At 34.4% G+C, this 22,965-nt stretch overlaps 1 protein-coding gene across 50 annotated transcripts in view; it reads left to right on the plus strand.

Annotated features, from left to right (window-relative positions):
- Positions 1–22,965, plus strand: part of NFIB (nuclear factor I B) — a 452,087-nt gene that overhangs the window by 426,941 nt on the left and 2,181 nt on the right. For 13 of the 50 annotated variants that reach the window (XM_045373246.3, XM_065530510.2, XM_045373248.3 and 10 more), the window contains one exon: positions 18,666–20,224. In XM_045373246.3, the coding sequence (XP_045229181.1) occupies positions 18,666–18,683 (18 nt within the window). In that variant the 3' untranslated portion in view covers positions 18,684–20,224. Of the gene's footprint in view, positions 1–4,823; positions 4,913–18,665 lie in introns of all 50 variants that reach the window. The other 37 variants (XM_045373243.3, XM_074017457.1, XM_065530508.2 and 34 more) reach the window with 4 other exon arrangements.

Consider the following 22,965-nt stretch of genomic DNA (forward strand, 5'->3'; position numbering starts at 1 on the left):
TTGAGTATCTTTCTTTTTTCTTGTTTTGGTTTTTTCTTTTTTTTTTTTGCATGTGTTACATGTGAAACACAACACAATTTTATTCTGACCATTTTTCTTGTTCATACCATTCCTTCAGAGGTTACATAGTATTCATCCAGAGACCATTTAATTTGCTCCATGTAGGTAATTAATAATAGCAATAAAATAAAATTCTCCTAATCCAAAGTATTAATATTGCAGTGTTAATCCTTTTGAGCATCTGTCTTCCCCCGCAAAAAGAACCTCCACCCCTCAAAAATCTGTTTCCTTGAGGGTCTGGAGAAATGAAGAAACACAAGAAAACATAAAACATACCTTTCAAGGTGTTCTCCTGAGGGTCATTGTAAACTTAAAAAAAAAAAGTGAGAAGGTAAATTTGCCTGTGTTGATTGTTCTGTTCACAGTTTAATGGTTTATTGGTTCAATAGAGATTTGTTGTCATCATAGGAACTGTTAGTACATCAGCCTGTTTGCTGAGTCTAGCAAAGTAGAACATTTTGCTTACCTTCTTTCTTTTGTTCCCAAAGCTAATTGCTGTGCATTTAACAAAAGACCCTGTTAATAACAAAGGAGAACCCCCATTTGAATAAACAAACTATTAGTCTGAAGTCACAAGCAATATTAATTCTGTATGGTTATCTGCTACTTACATGATTATTTGAGTATAGTTTAGGAAAGGATAATGATCCAAATCTTAGGTGTTTCCCCTTTATGTAGCCATTTGAGAGGAGCCAGATGGCCCCTATCCTTTTACTTTTTTTCTTTGAAGCAATCTGATTTGAGTTGGGCCAGGAACAAGGTTCTCCTTCCAGAGACCATAGAACTCCACCCTAAGAACATGCAGTGAAAACTTCACCTTCACTTCTTCCTTAGTTGTTTAAACTGTTCCAACCTTACCCCTTTACTGATAGCTTTTTTGAAAGATAATCTTACTTTCTTACTTCACCTTTTGTTTGGTTTTGAAATTCTGGGCATTTTCTCAACAATAGAATTTCGTATTGGTACCTGCATATAAATTAAAGGATTAAAATGATTTATATGAGTGCATTTTTGTAAGGATATGCATATGATCAGTTCTTTTTTAGAGTCTATATTGTTACAAAAATAAGTATTGTTCCCCACCTCCACATAAAAACAGATAATTCTAACAGACTAAATTTCTAACCTGAGTGGCACTTGGTATTTTAAATTTGATTACTATTGAGAGAAAAAAGCAATTTCCTATTTCTTAATGAAAAACACTTGGAAAAATTTTTAGAGCATTCTTAAAGCTTTGAACTTAGGAAAATTCTATATAAATGAAAGGCATGTATTTATGTGCCACTTAAAATTAAAGTTTTAAAATAAAAAAAGAGAATTTACAGCTGAATTATCTAACACTGATTCTGTCACAGGACAGAAACTAAGGAATCACCACCTCAAACTCAAAAAAGATTATCACCTATTATGTTAAACTTATTTAAAGCCTAATGTAAAATTATTTTTTATTAGGAAAACCGAATTACGCTAATGGCAAGAATATGTAACATGACCCCAAAAGAAGCTTAAATACGTGTAGTATTAACCTTTTAATATCTAGAGTCTGTTCAAAATTTGCTTGCTCAGGAATATCTTGGTCAAATAAGATTAGAAATTGATTTTCTTAGGAATTACTATCATGGAAATCTTTGGTGAATAAGTGATTTCTATTTTAATGATTTAATTGCTTCCTCCACCCATACCATCACTTTAAAATTTCGCTTTATCAGGGAGTTTGTTAGTTCCAAGATGCTTTATGACCAAGGTTTATTAATTGAAAAAAACCAACATGAAGAGAGAGGCTCTTGCTCCAGTAACCTGGCTTAAGTTATAGCGTGTCTTCTCAGGAACATCAAGAAAGGTTGTTAATGGTAGTGCACAATCTAAACAGATAAATAAATTTATAATATTTTACATTTTTAGTAACTAAAAGGAAATTCAATACTAATTAATATATTGCCAATTTCTTCGGCATTAAATTATTGCTAAATACATTTATTGTTTATTTTGTATGTACTTAAGCATATTTTTCCATTTGGGAGAAAATATTTCTATTGCATGTATCTTAAATAGATGATAATGAATAGCTGTAGTCAGGTTTATCCCCTTTGAGACTACTTTTAGAAAAGTCCCAAAATATGTTCATTTTTAAGTGTGCAGCATATGGTCAAAGATAGCCCACTTTACATTTTTTGGGGTGATAAAACAGACAGACAAAATATTAGCAACATTAACAACAAAAAAACTAACTAATTTACAATACATCCTTCTGAGGAGATGTGGTCCTGCAGTTGTCTATGGGACAATAAGCCAATCACTGAGTGGTATTTAGATTCCCCTGGCTTTGTGAAAGCCTATTATTTTTCTAAAAACTTCTCCAACCTAAATTGAGAGCCCCATAGATACTAATCTGAAGTTAATAATTAACACAATTAATGTGTTATACCTAAATATACATCTCCCCTCTTCTGAATGTTTGATTCAAAACTAGCATTTTCACTAGCCAGGCAACATAGCAAGATCTTGTCTCTACAATTAAAAAAAAAAAAATTAGCCAGGCATGGTGGCCCGAACCTGTAGTCCCAGCTACTCAGGAGGCTGAGGTGGGAGGATCACTTGATCCCTGGAGGTTGAGGCTGCAGTGAACCATGATCGTACCAGTGAACTCCAGTCTGGGCAACAGAGGGAAAAAACAAACCAAATAAAACTTAAACAAAACCCTTCCATTTTCATTGACTACAGTAGAATCAGTAAGTGATTAATCAATAACATTATTGTTGTACAAAACCAAGTTTCTTGAACTGTTTTTTGATTGTTTTCATTGTACTTTTAAAATTTGTATTTTTAAATAGACCATTGTTTTACTGTAAAAAACAAAACAGAAAACAATTTGCCCCATCACACTAAATTTGATTAGACAACCCATTTTGGGGACTTTTAAGAAATCTTGCCATGTTGCTTCCCACTAGACTGAACACATTTACTTCTTTGAAATGTTCAAAGTATGTCATTTGATGTAAAACAAAGCAAATATACTTTTTTTTCCTTCATGTGAGTATTTTGGTCCATTTTAAGAATATTTATGACCGGGTACCGTGGCTTATACCTGTAATCCCAGCACTTTAGGAGGCCGAGGTGGGTGGATCACTCGAGGTCAGGAGTTTGAGACCAGCCTGGCCAAAATGGCAAAACCCCATCTCTACTAACAAAAATTAACTAGGCATGGTGGCGCACTCCTGTAATCCCAGCTACTTGGGAAGCTGAGGCAGGAGAATTGCTTGAACTTGGGAGGCGGAAGTTGCAGTAAACTGAGATGGCGCCACTGCATCCTAGTTTGGGTGGTGAAATGAGACTGTGTCTCAAAAAAAAAAAAAGAATATTTATTTTTCTTTCTAATTTATTTACTGATTTATGACTTCTTTATGACATATATCCTGAGCAGAATCTACATGTCTATCAATCTGTTGATCTATCTATGTATATGCAGGGAATTTTTTCAGTTCTTTAGATCATAAAATCACTTTTACTTGAAATCCTGAAATATGCAAATAATTAAAACACATGGTTTGGAAATTTTAGCTAGTATTTTTGGAGCCTCATAGATCTACAGAAAAATGAGCAAAAACTATCTTTCTAAAACTCCTGAATCACTATTACTTAGTGTGTGCAGAAGCTCGAGAGTCTAAAAGGGAAAGTGAAGATTCTATAGCCTATTTTTTTGGACCATAACATTATCAGAAATGTTTAAAATCATTTATTATAAATTTTAGATTTATGATAATTTATGGTATTTTGGTTCCAGTCATCATCTGGAAATTCTCACTGAAAAGCAGCAAACAAGGTTTAGTGGATTACTGTGCAGAAGTCATCTTTTCAGTGTAAGATGCTGTTAATTTAAAGTGTGGCCATCTGAAGGTTAAAAACTGTGATTTTCTAGTGTGTTCCCCCCCCCCCAACCAGATAAGTTTACTTTCTTAAGAATAAAAATAAGCAATATATCTTTTCAATAAATCTGCTAGCACTGTAGGGCAGCTGTTAACCAAGCAGAGCTGGATAGGGTTACTCGAACAGTCTCTGAAGGGCAGAGCTGATGATTCGGAGATCTGGGAAGAATTTGTTTCAGCTTGTATTCAGTGCATTCCTCACTTTCTTCAGATGTAGTAAAGTATTTTAAATGCCATTACTCTGAGTTTAAAATAAAACTAGAAATGGTTATCAACTCTTTCTAAACAATGCCAGTTTAAGCAAAACAAAATTAGTAAAAGGTTAAAACTGAAGACCTTGATGCTTCTAAACGCAAGTTAGGGTGAATGTTTATAAGGTTGGCCTTTCTCCTCTAAACTGCATGTCTTCTATGTTTTGCAAACTGCATGCTTAAAGTTATTGATTATTTTATTCAGTGCAGATTATTTGGTGTGATGCATAGAAAAAAGCATTTTTATTTTCTTTCTAAAATATATCTCTCTATTGAACATTAACGTTTGCTTTTATTCCAGCTCAATTTGTACTCTAATAATGGCTAATTGTTATGTTCTAAGCACTTGTTTCTCTTGTATGCTTTAATTAATAGAGAAGCATATTGCAATAGCTTTTTCTAAAAAAGAGTCTAGGAATTTTGCTTTTCAAGAATAAGATTTTCTTTTGCTTTTTTTTTTTTCTTTAAGTTGCCTCTTGGGAAAGTAAGGTTAATGCCATGTACAGTACTAGTTTGCATGTGTTCATTTAAATACTAAAAACTGTAGTACTGCTCGATCCATATCTGACTGCTAGGTTTCAATTGACAGCTGAGGATTTGTGACTGGACCATGAATCAAAACGGCAGGCATTTATACCCCAGTACCAGTGAGGATACATTGGGAATTACTTGGCAAAGGTAACATTTTAATTATTTCCAACCCTACACTTACACCTAAAAATTACATGAGCTATAGTGTTTGTTTTTAACCAGCTTTACAGAAAATATATGTTGAAAATTTAGTTGTTTTGGCTATGCCATTCTTCTTTCCCTGTCCTCCTCCTTTATTTCTTATGTAAATGGAACATCAAATTAAGTTGGGACTATAGTATATGCTTACTGATCATTGGAATTTTTTAATGCTATAAAATGTTTTCTACAATTTATAATATTTTTGGTCGGGGAGGGGGTGGAATGTGACATTTAGATTTTAGGACCTGAAAAGTGAAATCACAGCTTTAGCGAAGATTTTTCAGCTACCTGAGGATAAAGCATTGGTTTTCACGTTGTAGATTTTTCTTATTTTGACTCTTTCCCCTACTGCTAATTCTAAGCCATTTCACTATTCATTTTTTCCCCTGTTGTAGGGAAAAACTAGTAAAAAAAAAATTTGGTTAGTCAATTTAACTGTTATTGACAGCACCCATACATTTCGGAGTAGGAAGATTGTTGGAATCAGTAGCTGAAGAAGGAATTTGTTAAAGTTTTAATTTCTGTTTGTATACTGCTGTGATTCATGGAAGATTGACTTTATTTGGTTGGCTGAGGAAGCTATTCTAAAACTTCATTTTCAAAACCAGTTCTGATATTGTTTCATGCATTGCCTTTAGAAAGTAAGCAATTCAAAGTCAGCTGCTTCTTATGTATCATTTATTTTATTTAAGAACAAATTGTGTCAGATTGACAAATTAAATAATTAGATTCATGGTATAATCATAAGTAATAAGAAATAAACATTGGCAGAAAAGAGTGAGGTAATCCCAGAAGGAGTTCACCAAGTAGAGTCAACATAATTTTCCAGCCCTGCTCTGATTGTAATCCTCCATTTACGGAAAGTGTCTATAGAAAGGTATATACTCAGATAGAGTTGTAGATCGTCTACCCATCTCTGTATTGGTTCACAGAAATTGCCAAAGAGTAGATTTTAAAGAATCAAAATAATTAAATGTCTACTTTAATTCAGATAAAAATTAAGGAAAAAATTCAGATTATGTTTTTAAAAACAATGACTTTTTATTAATTCACTACTGAATTGAATACCATGTGACTTTTCTTCTTGAAGATTGATATAACATCCACTTTTAAAAGGGATACAGTTTTACATATTGTGATTTTTTTAACAAGATTGTATTCATCATCCCTTTTGAAAATAATAGAATATATGCTTATAAAAAGAAGATAAACTCAACGTAGGCATCTTATTCAAATAGCCTTTAACGATTAATAGTCGTAATTAAATTAAAGCATCTCATTAAAATATTCCAAATTAATATACATTTTAAAGTTAATTGAATTGAGTTTAATAACCTAATATTTCCATATTTTATTTAATAAAAGTTAATTGAATTTAATAACCTAATATTTCCATATTTTATTTAATAACTCTCTTATATTTCATGCTCTATCAGTTAACAAAATGGCTCATGTCTGCATACAAACTTACCATATTTACAAGAATTGCAAACCAGATGACATGCACTCATGTTTGTAAGTGCCCCTATAGCTGTGTGAACTTCCAAATCTATGGAATATTGATTGGCTTACTAAATCTAAAAATAGGATAGCACCTCTAAAGCATATTTGTAAATTGTTAGAGATTTAAAATATAACTTTACCTAGTTACTAGTAATTTTTTGAATAAAAAATTGATAGCCCATGGAAAGAGAAGGTGAGTGGGCAATAAATCTCAGAACACATGTATTGGAGGAAATGAATCTGATGATTACACTCAGTTCTTAGGGCAGTATTGTTGCTGTTACAAATCCCCTTCCTGGTGAAAAATTGATGTGGTAATCAGTTTCAGGCCATAGTAAGTCAGAAAAATATTCAGAATTTATTTAGGTGAAATTTTTTTTCCCTCTCAAAAATAGTAACTTTTCTTTTGATTAGTAGGTAATGACATGTAGAATGGTCTTAATGATTCCAAAAGCTCTTTAAAAGGTATCTTGGTTTTTTTGGTTTTTGTTTTTTATTTTTTAGACAGTCTCACTTCCTCACCCAGGCTGGAGTGCAGTGGCACGATCTTGGCTCACTGCAACCTCTGCTTCCCAGGTTCAAGTGATTCTTATGCCTCAGCTACCAGAGTCGCTGGGATTACAGGCGTGCACTACCACGCCTGGCTAACTTTTGTATTTTTAGTACACGTCGGATTTCGCCATGTTGGCCAGGCTGGTCTGAAACTCCTGACTTCAAGTGATCTGCTCGCCTCGGCCTCCCAAAGTACTGAGATTACAGGCGTGAGCCACCACACCCAGCCAGTATCTTGGTTTGTTTCTTGTCTTTCTATCCTGATTCAGAAAGCACATAATTGATAATGGCAGCCATCACATTCTACATTCAACAGGTATTATTGAATCTGTGGGCTGTGATAAATGCTGTGGTGATAGAAATGCTCACAGTTCTTAAAATGTAGGTGTGATGCAGTTCAGAATAAATAAATTCAAATGACACAGTTTGCTTTGCTTTGTTACAGTTTTCAAAAATGGACACAACAGAGTTCATATTTGATAATACAAATAGCCCTTGTCTGTGGCATGACAGCTTATTCATCATTTAGAATTTATGACCTGTGTTTATTTTTAAAACTTTTTTTGAAAGAATTTTGAAAAAAGAAGTCATAAATGTCTGTAACACTAGCACTTTTAAGGGAGATAATAGACATCTAAAATCTTCAGGGCATAGCTATAGCTTTAGAATCATCTGAATAAGTTGAAAATATTTAAGAAATATAGGTCTATTCATCCAAAGAATTAAATAATTTGCCTTTGTCGCGATGGAATAAATAAAATATCACAGGTTATTTTTGTTGTGGTAGTTGCCTTTTAACAAAAGGCAATCCATGGAGACTGTAGTAGAACAGGACAGAGCAAAACGGGTGTTTTGGTTTTGCTTTATTTTGATTGATTGTTGTTTGCTGTCATTAAATTCTTTGTACAATCACTTTTCCATGGTCACCCTCTTTTCTGCTTTATACTAATTGCCCCGTTGAGGTGTTTCCATGTCAAACGCAGCTCTTGTTGGAACTGAAAATGGCAGTGCCAAGGGAGCTGTGCGAGTATAATCAAAGCTGGAAGATTTCCTCCACCCACCCCCAACCCCAAGGCCTAAGCATTCCCTTAGGAACCAAAGCTGACTCTTTGAGAAAGTTTTCACAGCCTTATTAGGTTACAACCCTGAAGGTGTTTTGTTGTTTTGACCTTAAAATTTTGTGAACTGTTTTGTGAACTGTGTGTGTGTGTGTGTGTACGCACACGCGTAGGAGTTGCTTGCACCTTGAGAGAGTCAATTTTTCTGCCTAAGTGAAAGGTCAGGAACTGCAGTTAACCCAGAGTAAGATACTGGTTTCATGAAGGGCTCCCTTCTAGTATAGTCAGAATGGGCTCAAGATCTTAGGAGGATGATAGGTGATGAATTGCTTAAGGTAGGTACTGTTGTATTTGTGCTTTGTCTCATGTGGACAAATTACCTTGTTGTATATATGAGTTATGTGGACATAAACATATACAGCAGTTACTCCCTGACTGGCTGTCTTTCTTAAAGTGATAGTCAGAATACAGCCTGTACTATCAGATATGAAAGATCAATATAATTGAATGAAAAAGAAAGCCGAAGGACAATCCAAGAATAATATAAACATAAGCTATTTTAAAACATTAGAGGGAGTGCTTCATGCAAAAGAGAAACTGAATTTATTGTTTCATTCTCTCTTCTCCCCCTTTACCCCTTTCAAGAAAACGCAAAGCCACAAGTGAGTGGTTGTATGTGTCTGATGGCTTATATAAACATAGAAGAAGGCTTCAGATGGCTAAAATAAACATGCGCGTGTTACCGAAGGATGTGTTTACACAAACCATTTGCTCAGCCTCTGAAATAATGAATAAATGAAGATTTTACTAAAATGATTGGAAGGATTTTTGTGTTTCTGCGGATGCCATAATTGAATGGCACCAAAGAGACTTTTATCAGCTATTTTCCATGTTACATGTGTTAGCAGTTCCTTTCTATGGATTGAATACTTCATTCTGTAGTTACTTTACACATGTTTTTCTAAGAAATTGTCATTTATTACTGCAATTCTAGAGAGTTGCTTGATTTCTCAAGAGAAATTTAGCAGCCAGTAAAGGTTATTTGGATCTGGTTGGTCAGGAGAGGGAAGGAAAAAAGAAAAAAAAGTTGGGGGGGTAATAGCTCTCATTTTATCCATGTAACTTAATTTGCATAACACTCGCCTCAACCATTTTCCTTGCTTTGTTCATAACATTTTCTTTGTAAAATGTATGCTGTCAAAGGAATGAATATTTAAACAAAAATAATTTTCAATAATGGGTTGCAAACCATGTTTGTATTACATATATGTGTTTGTGTGTATGCATATATATGTGTGTGTATGTAGTGTATGTGTATATCTCCACATATATGTGGCCTATGTATGATAAGGGGAGTATGTCCTTAGGTAATATTAAGAGTTAACTTGTATTTCAACATTACACTAAGACCATCCCTGCGAATTCACTAGGTTAGCATTTCCTGCTCTCAGTTTGTTATCTTGACACATAACTACAGTACAACAGCTGGGTTGTTCCTGGAGTTCCTGGGGGGGGCTTTATTCTCCGAGTGCTGAATTTCCTTTTCCGCTGTCAGCTCTAAAGTGTTTTCAAATCCTCAACTTTTTATACACCGTTCTGGGCCCCTAGCACCACTCTGGGACTATGATAGAAATGCTGATACGGTGGATGAATGGAAGGATCTTTGGTTCAAGGTGGAGAATTGCAAAAACCAACATTTCACATGACCGTTGTTTGGTAAAGGGGCTGTTAACTAGTTTTGTCTTTGTATTTGAATATTCTTTTTAAAGGAATTATTCTTATCAAAATTATTTGCACCTGTTATGAAATCAAAAATAAAAACATTACCATTCTTAAAAATGATCTTGATACGGTTTTCACAGACGCACAACATCTGTGGTCTGGCTATTGAATAATATGTTGGGATTTGTCGTAGTTTTCCTAACTTTCTCCATTTATAAAGAAAGATTTGTACAACACGACGTTTCCTTTTTATCTAGGCAAACTCTTCAGAACACTTCCTAAGAAATTAATTGTATTCCAGCCAGACTTGCATGCTGCCATCCCACAGGAAATGGGTCAGCAATCCATTAAGATGCCATTAGATAATCTAATTTGGAACTTAATCTCTAAATTAACCATGCTCCATACTTGAAGCATACTTGAGAGAAAGAAAAAAAGTTTACGTTTGAATCGATAGGGGAGCCGAAGCGTGAAGAAGGCTGTTTGTTTTTTCTGTAGCTGTGGTCACGTCTCAAGCCGTCTGGTAACCAGGAGAAACCAGACATGATGTAATTCCAGATTGAACTTGAACTTCAGGGACTTAGGATGGGGGAACAATGGACCATAGGAATCAATAATGTCCATTTTCCACATGATTATGTTTGGAGCTTTAAGTTAACCTTTATGGGAGAAGCAGCAGGATCTGCAGTGTGACCAAAATGAGATGATCCTGAGACAAGATGTTAGAGGAAAGAAAACAACTTTTTTCCATGATATTTTCTGAGCAGGACTGCAGATTCCAGCAGGATTAGAAAAGTTCCCGCTCTGCAGTAAACCAGTGGCCTGTTCAGAGCACTCTTTGTTCGCTTAGGTAGGACAAACTTAATCTTACGTTTCCTGTCAGATGATTTTTGGCAGCGCTACTGGAGAGGGAGGAGCATGATTCTGAAAATTCCCAAATGTAAACCTTGCTGATTAACCCTTTGCAGTGAAAGGAAGTATGTTAAACACCTACTTTATTTGCATACATTTTATGTAAAGTGCCATATTTACATGTGTATTTTGTCCATAAGAAATCAGTTCCCTCGACAGCCAGTGCACCATTTATTAGCTTACCTTTTTGGTTCTCATTTTTGCTAGCGCTGTTAGTAGGGATATGATGATTTTTTTTAGTTAAATAACAAAGCCTATGAATTAATAAATATAATAATAAACATAAGTGATAAAAGAAAAGGCAAAATCTTAAGGTCAAGTCATTGAAGAATGCAAATTTTAAATATTGAGAAATTGCAGAAAGTTACAATTATTCTCTCTTGTTCACTTTGTTTCACACACAGGAAGATTCTTTTGCCCATGTGAACAGAGTAGCAAGCATAATATTAAAATGTGTTCAGTTATTTCATCATTTGTAATTTTATGCTTCAGCGTTCTGATACTAATAAGTTTCATCTTTTAGAGGTAAAATTGTGCAAATAATGCTGATTTTTCCTTTTAAATGAAAATCGTTTATAAAAGAGTCTCTTTTTGCTTTGTAGAAAACTTACATTTCTATTTGATTTAGTATGCCTTGGGTGATTTTCTCTAGTGAAAGGCACTATTTTGAAGCACCATTTTTTGTAGAGAATTTTGTCTGCTGTTAAATCTTCACGTATGCAAATAAGAGGAGCAGTACCACTTTTAACAATAGCATTGAAAAGGAGCCCAGGGTAGAGAGGAATACAGACAGAAAGAGGCTGGAAATCAACATGGGGGCTTCTCCACTGTGCTGTGGTCTGTGGGAGGAGATAAAATAATTACTCTGAGCCTGATAATTCTATATTTTTTAATTGACTAAAACCTCCCACAGCTACCTAAGTTCTTATATACGTATGCATGTGTGTACTGTAATTTATTTATAATTAGTCATCATAATAATTTTTCATCTTTCATTTTCAGTTCTAAAATTTGAAAAAGATCAGACACAATTTTTTTAAAAGTCCTTAATTTGGCCTGTTGAGGAAGAGCTTTTTTCTTATTTATGTTTAAACCGAACATTTTAAGGAGGTTTTTATTTAAGTGTAGTTTGCCATATTCAAGTCTTCAAGGATTGTGTAAGAATTTTTTACTCAAAGAGTGCAGTAATTATAAGAAACACATTTAATATTTAGTGGCAGCGCTCCCATATGGAGTGGCTTTTCTTGCCCTATGCTCTTTATTAGATAAAATGTTTCAATGGTAGATGCTATTATTTTACTTAGAGAATGCTAGCACTCATGCATGGTAAAGTTAACATTCAATCCACTATGCCCTAAGAACAAAACACTTCCGAAACAATTGAATATAAATTAATGAGATTTGATGGTCTACCATTTTGATATGCTATTTTCAAAACCGTTGGTCCCCGAGGAGTAGCAATAAAGAAAGCTATTTACCTACTTAGTTAAGAAACAAATACGTTTCTCTTTCATTACTGTGAAGTCCTATTGCTTGCAGTTAGAATAATTCCATGAGCCACCTGCAGTTTATGATATTTGGTATTTCCCAGAGAGCCCACAAGAGTACTTTGCAGTTCAGGTAAGAGCTAGCCAGGGAGCTTTCTGATACAGATTATTACAAATAGTAATAATCATTAGGAATCATCTTGCATGCAAATAGGGTCATTCAGATGGCAATAATGATCCCTAAAAATGGGGAAAATAAATCGAAGAAACGCAAGACCGGTGTAAAGTACTTTGTATATTTCACTTCCAGTCTAGCCTCATCTGAAGTGGAACTCAACAAGCAAATTATAGACATACAGCCACATCTGCACATATGTAAAACAAAAGCAAATACTGCGTTCAGCTGAAAAGGAACTGGAATTGGAGAAATAAAGCACAGTTATTTGCGCTGAATTTTGAGCTCAAGAGTTATACTTCCACAGGAATTTCATTGTGATATGAACCTTAATTCACAGAGTCTTGTATAATTCAGTGGTAATATAACTTCTAGTCCAGTGAAAAAAGTAAACTATGCTTCACAAGAAGGGGAGATGAGAGAAGTTTAGTGGGTACAAATACAGATCCTAGAATGACATTGCTCGAATTCAAGTCCTGCCTTCTACAATTTAGTAGCAATATGAGTTGGGCACAACACTTAACTTCCTAACTTCAGTTTCATCATCTGTAAAATCAGGATAATAATGGTCTTTTCTCATAGATTTGTTATGAGGATTAAAAGTTTTAAGGTAGGTCAAGCATGTAGAACAGTACCTGGCAAATAATACACATTACATAAGTGCTAGCAACTAGTATATTTATCAAGTACTATTTTCTTTGTTCTAATACATAAATAGATTCAATTTAAGTATTTATTCTTTCTACTGGTCTGAGTGACCATTTTTTTCACAAGATATAATCTGCGGCCTTTGTGTTATATTGAAGTAAGCAACCAGTCCAAATGCACCCATGTACAACCCAGGACAGCATAGTTTTCCTGACAGGTTTTTTGCTATTAATAAGGAAAATTGTTTATTGTGCATTTTACAAGAAATACTAATACTTGTGTGTTAATATTTTGCCAATAAAATTAGAATGTTTAGCCAAGGAAGTAAAAAACTTTCCATCTTGGGGAGATCAGAAACTGTTGCAAAGGAACTAAAGGCAAATCCTTCTTTTAAATTAAAATACTTATTTTATTTATTCCCCATGATTTCTGGGCCATTGCTCATTTTTATTGCCATCTGTAAATAATGTGGCTACTGGTATGTATTAATATGTACAATTCTTTGTGCTTTATTCCTGTAATATTTTTTAAACTTCTTGAAAGAGTACTTACTATCTTTGAAGTAAATATGGTATTTTCTCATGATTAAACCAGTATATAAATTCTAAATGGACAATATTATTATTGCCCTGAAAAATATTCACATATTGGATACTTAGACATTTTATAAACTGTTTAACAAGTATGTTATCTCATCCATTATCAAATACACACAGACTAGTAATAAATGATTTTTGCCATTCTGAAAATAGCTCTTATTGTTTTAATCACCTCCAACTAATAGGTGATGTAAAGTCTTTGACTTTGTTTAGTTTTTGGCTCAATATAACGGCTTCATACATGTTTATGTGGCACCCTGGGGTTCATAGGTGTTAGTGAGCTAAAAGGTAAGGGCCGAAATCTTTTGGCCTAGAAGACACACTCACATAATGCACAATTTAAAAAAACAGAACCATAAAATGTTGGTATGGCTGCCCAGAGCTATTTCTCCCTTTCTTTCACTGAAAGGTATAGCGTCTCTTTACTCTTGGTAGGTAGATGCAAAGATGAACTATTTTACCCAGTGTATCCAGGATAAGACATATAGAAATAGTGCATCTTTTTAAAAGGAAGAAGTGGGTATCTTCTTCCCCCTTAATCCTCATGCTGTAGAACTCACCCTAGTAGAACTTCAACTAGATTTGTTTCAGAGGAGATGAATACATAGAATTTCAGATCACTTGGCCACTTAGACCAGCTACATATTCTGTGCACTAGTCTCTTCTGCAACATTAGCTAGGTTATAATCCAGCTTGTGTGGGGCATGAAAAGTTCACTGTCTCCTGAAGCCAATTAATTTTGCCTTCTCCTGAAGCCAATTAATTTTGCCTTCAGACCACTCTGTTCGAAAGTTCTTTCTTATGTTAAGTCATCTGACTTCCTGTGGAGGCAATATAATATAGTGAAATGGTCAGGGAAATCAGACAGATCTGAGTCATAACTGAGAGCTAAGTGGGAGACTTTGGGCAAACTTGCCTCAGTTTCCTCATATATGAAACAGAGATAATGATGGCCTTCTCATGAACTCATTGAGAAAATCAAGTGGCGTAGCATATGTAAAACACCAAAGATGGTACCGTGATTATAGTAAGTCCTCAGCATGGCTATCGTCTGGAAGTTTTGCCTTTGTGCTATTCCTTCAACCTGAATCATGCTTAAGAAGTCTATATTCCTTTCCACCTCAACTGCTGTATCTTCCCTGACTACCTTTAGCTGTTCTTCAATGACATAATTTGGTTACTTGCTTCAACAAATAAATGCCATAAAGTTAGATTTTCTTGCAGAGTGCTACCTAGAAGAAATACAGTACTTCAGAGGTAGTCTTATGAATACAAAAATGAACTTGGACCATCACCAGTAATGCATCTTAAGGTCAAAATAATTCATTTGCTTCTTCCCTTTTGGGGGGAGCCATGTCATACATTTGGTCAAAATAGCAAGAAAATAGTATCCATGATATCAAACATTTTATTTTTGGAATTTTGATTTAGCTCTTGTGTATTTATTTTATAATGAATTATCTCATTATATACATAGTAATAGTCATTAGGATGAGTCGTACTTTGTGTTAAGGTACTATCAAATTCTTTTGTGTCAAATTCTGCTTGATTTTTTTGCAAAGTAATTATATCTTTTTTAAATGGTTATATCTAGTTTATATTTTCTAAAGATGTGCTTTCAGCTTTCAGCTATGCTCATCTTCTGTTTGCCCAAACAAATGTGATTCAGCAATGAGAAATTTGATAAAAACAAAGCAAATGCACACTTACAAAGATACATTGCTGAAGTAGCTGAATTTGAGCTTGAATATTTTGAAATCCTTTCAGTTATATTCTCATGTCTCTTATTGGAATGCAGATAGTTGGAATGAACATAAGATTATCCATATAGTAATTCTCAGTGTGAATTAAAACTATTAAGCATTTTACGTGTAACTAATTTGTTTTTGTGTGTTTATTTTATCTATACATGTGATTATTGATTTTTATATAGAGAGTTAGATGTATAAAAAGCACTATTACATTTTTACCTGAATAAGTATGCAATTTTAGACATTGTACTTTTGAAATTAAGTAATCTATATTACTTTGATTAAATATATTTATTTACATTGTTATCTCAATCATTGAATTAGTTTTATCAAGTTTTTTTTTTTTCAACAGGACTACCAAAAATAGCTCTAAAAAATGTCTGTCCCTTATAGTTCTGAACTTAACCTACAAATTGGCAATAAGAGACTTGTAAAACTCGTATATGGGGTCTGCATAGTGTTAATGTTTGAGATTTATTTCCCCCCAAAGGTTCATAAACAGTATTGACAAATATATTGCACTCTGCAATTTTGATATGGTCATAATGTAGGATGGGCTGTTTGAAAGATTTAAATAAACATTTAAATTAAATTTGGTAGGCATTCTGCAGCAAGAGTCCTGTTAGTGACTAGCATCAATTTATTTTTATTGAACATTTTCCAAAGAATGACATATGTCTCTTCTAAAGAACTGAGTAAGAGAGTTATTGCAAAATAAACCCTGAATTTTCTGCCATTAGTTGGTAGACTTGTCCATGTAAGGAGCCACATCTATTTTCAATCATTAAAATATACTTTACATCCCTAAAGCATACAATCTCCAAATGACTTTCTTGAGCTCACTTAATTTGGCACTCTTGTTAATTTTGCAAAGCAATTTGCTGCTTGTTGACATTGTATTTTACCATCAAGGATTATCTGTTTTGCCTAGTCCTTTTGCTTTTGGTACATGCTTTTTACTTCAGGTTAAAAATAATGTATACCCGTTTTTGTAATTTATTTTATTTGTTAAGAAATAGCACCAGCTATGCTCAGACTCTATAAAGATAGATGTGACTAGGTCATTTTCTCTGTGAAGTTCACCTTTCAGTTAGTAAGATAATCCCAGATAGAGATATTTATGAAGTAATAAATGCTGTAACAGGACCATGTACAAAGTGCAGTGGAAACACAGTTGAGGGTAAAATAAGTTTCATGATTCATTATGTAACATTGTTCCCAATCAGTGGTGCAAAGCACAAAAATAATTGTTGATGATGTGTGTGGGAAGAGAAATATGTGAAAACAGTTAAGCTGCTTAGTAAAAGTTTCAATAACAAGTATTCTTAAGAGTTAAGTTTTTCATCAGATTGTGAGGACATATCTTTTTAGTTTGAATGTGATTATTCCTGCTTAATCAATTTTTGTTAATGCTAAGTAGATCTAATTTTAAATTCAGAGATACCTATTTTCTCTTTATTGGGGACCAAATCACAACATATTCATGACTATATGTAATCTTGGGTGACACCTCTTAAAAATATATAGCTGGGTGTGATTTGAAACAATTAATTGATTTGTTTGTGTGAAAAATGTATTGAGCATCTTCCATGTGCTAGATATTTTACTAGAGATGGACTTTGCTTTCTTGGAGTTTGTAGTCTAATTATAAAATCCCTTGAGCACAAATGGTGATTGTGATGTTTTTTTGAAGTGTTAACTCAGAAATACGTACATATGTGTAGCAACAAGCAACATTTTGTATAGAGGTTATCACCAGAGTAAAAACAGTATGTATCAAGTTTTTAAAAAAATTCAGAATTGTTCCTTTAGGTTGATATTCCGTAAAGGTTTTTGTATTTTTGGAATTAAAGTATGAACAAATGAGCATATCTAGATTGATAGCTACAACAATAGTGCCCATCTCACTTCATGGTTTCAAAAGTAAAGCAAGGGATACTCAATGAAATGTAAAACATTGAAAGTATGTTTCCATGCTAGGCCATGACTAATATGAGTACGGAATTGTCAGTTTGATGTTTTCTTGGTTCATGATTATTTATGCAGCTGTTACTTAACTGACCTTCATTTGGAGTTGAGTGTTGGAACAAGCAATACATTAGATTAAGTGTACCCAAAATGTGTGCTGTAGAGTTGTTTCATGATACCTAGATCTGATGTTTTTTTATCCTCCATATGATACTTCTTAAAGGGAGACCATGCCAGTAGCAATTAGAGAATTGTTTTCCAGCCTTTTTTTTTTTTTTTTTAAACAGCCTGTAATTCAGCATAGGCGAAAGTTGAACTGATGAGAGGAAGGCAGGAATGTTATCATTTACTGCCTCCAACACCCCCACCCCTCAACCCGACACCTATCCCTCCAAACTCCCCATGTGCAGAGCAGCTCAAATGTGGTATCATTACTGATGGGGAGGAGCAGGGAGTGCTCAGGCTTCTGCTGCAAGCCAGTGTAGGGAAACATGCATTGGAAGGAAAAACTCTGGTTCTCTCTGAAAGTAAGTTAAAGAGGGTTAGGATAAGAAAACCACTGGAGAGCTATAGAACTAATCAGCACAAGCAGAGACCCTTGTGGCCTCCTGTAAATGTTTTTCCTCACAATGGGTATTCTGTAGAGAACAAGAAAAGCTGTGTTCCATTTTGGTTCTAGGATTCTTATTTGTTCGGTCTTTACTAAAAAACTCTGATTAAAATATGTTTGATAATTGGGCATTTCAAATTGCATATTATGCATGGGCCTACCTTAAACATGTAGTTTTTTTTCCTGTTGTAAGGAGAGAAGAAATATCTTTCACTGTACGTTTCAATTTTATTCAACCCAATAGGCAGGTAAGAAATTGAAACCCATCTGACCACTGAATTGCTTGTGAATTAAAGGTAAAACAAGATCAGAATATAACTGGCAACATGTATTGGTATCAACAGATTGCTGCTTTTTTCTTTTTCTTTTTTTTCCTGTACAAAAATGAATCATATTGCATTTATATTGATAAATATATAATATTTTAGAATATCCTCAATCAATTAGAATTAAATAATTGTTTATATATCTTACTCTGGATTTTTCTGCCTCACTTTTGTCTTAATTTTCATTTAAAAAATAGACTATAGAGTATAGATAGGTATAACATGTATAATTTGGCACATTTATCTCATATTAGACTGTAATTTTGAAAATAGTGATAGTAATAATTTGATGCATCTGGAACTTATATTGCTCATATTGTTGTAGATTTTAACATTGTGTTTTTTTTCTTTTTTTCTTCCCTCCCTGCTGCCCCTCTCCTCTCAACAGTCCTGGTACCTGGGCTAGCTTGGTTCCTTTCCAAGTGTCAAATAGGACACCCATCTTACCGGCAAATGTCCAAAATTACGGTTTGAACATAATTGGAGAACCTTTCCTTCAAGCAGAAACAAGCAACTGAGGGAAAAAGAAACACAACAATAGTTTAAGAAATTTTTTTTTTTTTTTTTTAAAAAAAGGAAAAGAGGAAGACTGGACAAAACAAAGGGTGAAAGGAAAGAAACTGAAGAAAGAAGATAATAGACCAGCAATTGCAGCACTTACAATCACTAATTCCCTTAAGGTTGAAACTGTAATGACATAAAAAGGGTCGATGATATTTCACTGATGGTAGATCGCAGCCCCTGCAACGTAGCCTTTGTTACATGAAGTCCGCTGGGAAATAGATGTTCTGTCTCTATGACAATATATTTTAACTGACTTTCTAGATGCCTTAATATTTGCATGATAAGCTAGTTTTATTGGTTTAGTATTCTTGTTGTTTACGCATGGAATCACTATTCCTGGTTATCTCACCAACGAAGGCTAGGAGGCGGCGTCAGAGGTGCTGGGTGACAGAGCCATGAGCCAGCCATTTTATAAGCACTCTGATTTCTAAAAGTTAAAAAAAATATATAAAATCTCTGTAGCCTTTAGTTATCAGTACAGATTTATTAAATTTTGGCCCTTAACCCAGCCTTTTCCAGTGTGTAACCCAGTTTGAAATCTTAAAAAAACAAAAAATGAAAAAAAAAGGAAAAAAAGAAAAAAGGAAAAAAACAGTTTGAACACAAAGGCTCTATGGAAGAAATGCCTCTATGTAGGTGAAGTGTTATCTCTGCATGCAACAGTAAAAATTAATATAATATTTTCCCCACAAAAGAAACACTTAACAGAGGCAAGTGCAATTTATAAATTTATATCTAAAGGGGAATCATGATTATAAGTCCTTCAGCCCTTGGACTCTAAATTGAGGGGATTAAAAATAATTTAAAATAATTTTGAACGAATTTATTTTCCCCTCAGTTTTTGAGGGCATTAAAAAGGCATTAAATCAAGACAAATCATGTGCTTGAGAAAAATAAAATTAATGAAAACACAGCACTTATGTTGGTTTAGCTGCAGCCTCCTTGGAGGTAGAATTTATTTATTTAAAATTACTGGTTGCATCAAGAACCCATAGGGTGTACAAAAGGTTCTATAAAATCTGCATTATAGAGACAAAGAGGCAGGCAAATCCATGTCACGAGGGTAAAGCTTACAGTTTACAAACTGGGAACGCCAGGGTGTAGGATATAAAAACGCACTCTTGAGAAAACAAATGGAATCAGGGTGCTGAAAACTTGCATGGTGCTTTCAGACATTAGCCTTGTTCAACAAATTTCTTGTATTGACAGATCCATAGTGTGCATGGGCAGACACATTTTGCCTCTATGTCTCTTAAAATTTTAATTAAAAATACTCTTTCCAGTAATCCTAATTTGCACGAAGATATAATGTCCACATTACGTGCCTTGCCTTGAAATCTAAAAAACAAAAAACAAAAAAAAAACAAAAAAAAAAACAACAAAGTGACATCACTACACTTGTTTTGCTGCATTTATTATCATTTTAAATCTTTACCATTTTTATGACAAAATATTTTGTACTCCAGACGAAGAAAAATGTGTGACATCATGGATTTTTTAGACAGTTATACCTTTATCTCACATTTATAAAGCATATCATGGCTGTGTATAGTTGCCGCTTAAAAATTGTAATCGACCAGCAATATTTTCAGTATTTTGGTGTTTTTTTCTATTAACCTTTCATGTTTTTCATCTTCCAATTAATATTTGGGGGGGAGGGGTTTCAAATTTATATGAATTATGCAATACCAAGTTTTGCCTATGTAGGTAGTGCTTTTAGCTGTATTGGTTATTATAGGTAAGTACACAGATTTAAAAAAAAAAATAATGTATGCTTTTTTGTTTGTTTGTTTGTTTTAATTGACCAAAGTGGGTACTGCTATTTTTGCAGTGTGATGAGGTCCTTTTGTGTACTGAGAGATGGACAGGGGATTTTTTTTAATATACATATATATATATTCTGGGGTGGGTGGGAGGATTTTTAACACTTTACAGTGTAGCTGTGAAGCAGTGCACCCTGAGATGGGCCTGGGCTGCAAAGCGACTGTTCTGCCTACTGTGACAAACTTCAACTTACACAGGTTCCCCTCTCTAACTTCCCACCTGGGGTGCAAGCTGAACTCATTACTGGTTTTCATAACAACACTATAGTAAGAACAAGCAAACACAACAAATTCTCCTGGAGGCAGACTTGGCTTAAAAAGGCAGACTTGGCTTGGTGATAGTTTTTTTTGAAAGTTCCAGATCCACAGTGGAGAGTGAGCCTGTCTCATATTTGGCAAAAATATTTGTTGAAATGTCCACATAGGGTATGTTGGATGTTTAACACTTTTGAGGGTTTAACACATGAATATTCTTTCTCCTAGAAAACACATTAGACCTGTTGGAGGGAGTCTCCTGTATTCCTTCTCCACCACTTTTCGTCCCCATTTCATTTCATTAATGATAGGATATGATTTACCTGTGACTTACTACTTCAAATGGATGGCAGTGCACTTGGATTTTTTTTAATATCCAGAAGATTGAACAGAGGGTTGCTATTGTTGAATGTATTTGGACTGATAGATTAAAATCAAGGTTCAATTTTTAAGGAAGAAAAAAGTAAATCCTGTTTTCATTTTACCTGCCCTTTTAAAACTGAGAACCGGAGCAGAAGGGAAATATAGAATTTTAAGCAATTAATCTTCCTGTGGATGAATTAAACCCATTAGATGCTGATGGGATTTTTTTTAAGGAATGGTACCTTAACTATATATTTGATTTCGTTTCCCCTGAGGGCTAGAGGCTGAATGGAGGCTGGTTTTATTTTGCCCTTCCCTCACCCCCCAGTCCCACTGAGTGTATTCATTACTAGAAGGAAAATCTTTCAGAATTAGCGACACATGGTAGGCTGTCTTAAGGAGTCCCCTGGCCCCCTTCCCCTAGGCCATGGCCTAATAAAATAAACTGTCAATTGTTCTCACAGCATATCATTTAATAATGAATACTTTAGAACAATGCTTATGGGCTGGAGAATTGTATTTGATTAGCCCATTCAGTTTGATAGCCCAAATGCTGAACAGCACAGCGGGATCCTAGCAGTGCAAGTTCCAAAGTAAGTCCAATCCTTTCCGTGATACTTGCCCTGGTAGCAAACAGATCATCTCAGCCAAGCTCTTCATGTATCTTTGACCTATTAGGTGAACAAATGAACCTCACAGGACACACAGTATTTTTTAAAGGCAGACTCGCTCTCTTTTTTGCCAGTGAATGAGCAGTTCTAGCTAACCAAGTTACACACTGTGGGTATTCCTGCCTGCCTCTTGAATACAAAGGCCTAGTTCAAGTGTTGCTTTTTTATTTCAAATCGATTTTTCCTTCTTTCCTTTTTTGAGATAGAACTATTAAAAGTACTACTATATATATAAAATCTCAAATCAACTTTTTGGCCTCCTCCTCGTGTACCAGGAAGTATATTCTGACGAAGGGCCCCGCTTTTGCAGGTCTTGCACGCCCCTCCCTTACCCAGAACTGCAGAGCTTCAGGATGGTGAAGGTCACCCAAGGGCATGAGTAGGGGGTGGTGTCTCCAACCATCAGTTCCGTGGCACTGTTCAGCCTCCGTGTGCTGCTCTGCCACCCACCACTCACAGTGCCTCTGAAGTGTGTTTCCCCTGGAGTGACGTGAGCATTTGAGGCTTGTCTAAGGAAAAAAATAAAAGGCAGTGAAGGAGACTGTACATAAAGACATGGCAAAAATCTTAATTATAGCAATATAGTTATCGGGTAATGTTCGGGTGGGCAGCTCCATTAAAAAATATGTGAATGAATCTGTGAAGCTGCAAGTAGCGAGAAGAGCGAAAGGTCTTCTTAATGAACCGCCTACCTTGTAGACAGTAATTTGTACACTGTATAGTTTTGTTAAGAATTTTTTTTAAATTAAAATTCCCATGTTTGTAAAGCTAACTTTTTAACAATTATAATGGAACTATATGTTGTTTCCATTTTTAAAGTAAACAAGAATATTCCTTGTTTAGAGACTGGACTTGAGTTAAAACTCTCCAGTCTCTTAAGTTATGTATTAAAAAAAAAAATCTGTCCATGTTAGGAGTTATTTCACAGATTCCTGTGCTTGAAAAGCATAGGATACTAATCCTTTAAAAAAGTGTAAATGGAGAAAAGTTATATTTTATGAAGGTTATTTTG

Source organism: Macaca fascicularis, chromosome 15 (assembly GCF_037993035.2).
Source record: "Macaca fascicularis isolate 582-1 chromosome 15, T2T-MFA8v1.1".
In the NCBI taxonomy this organism is placed as follows: domain Eukaryota; kingdom Metazoa; phylum Chordata; class Mammalia; order Primates; family Cercopithecidae; genus Macaca; species Macaca fascicularis.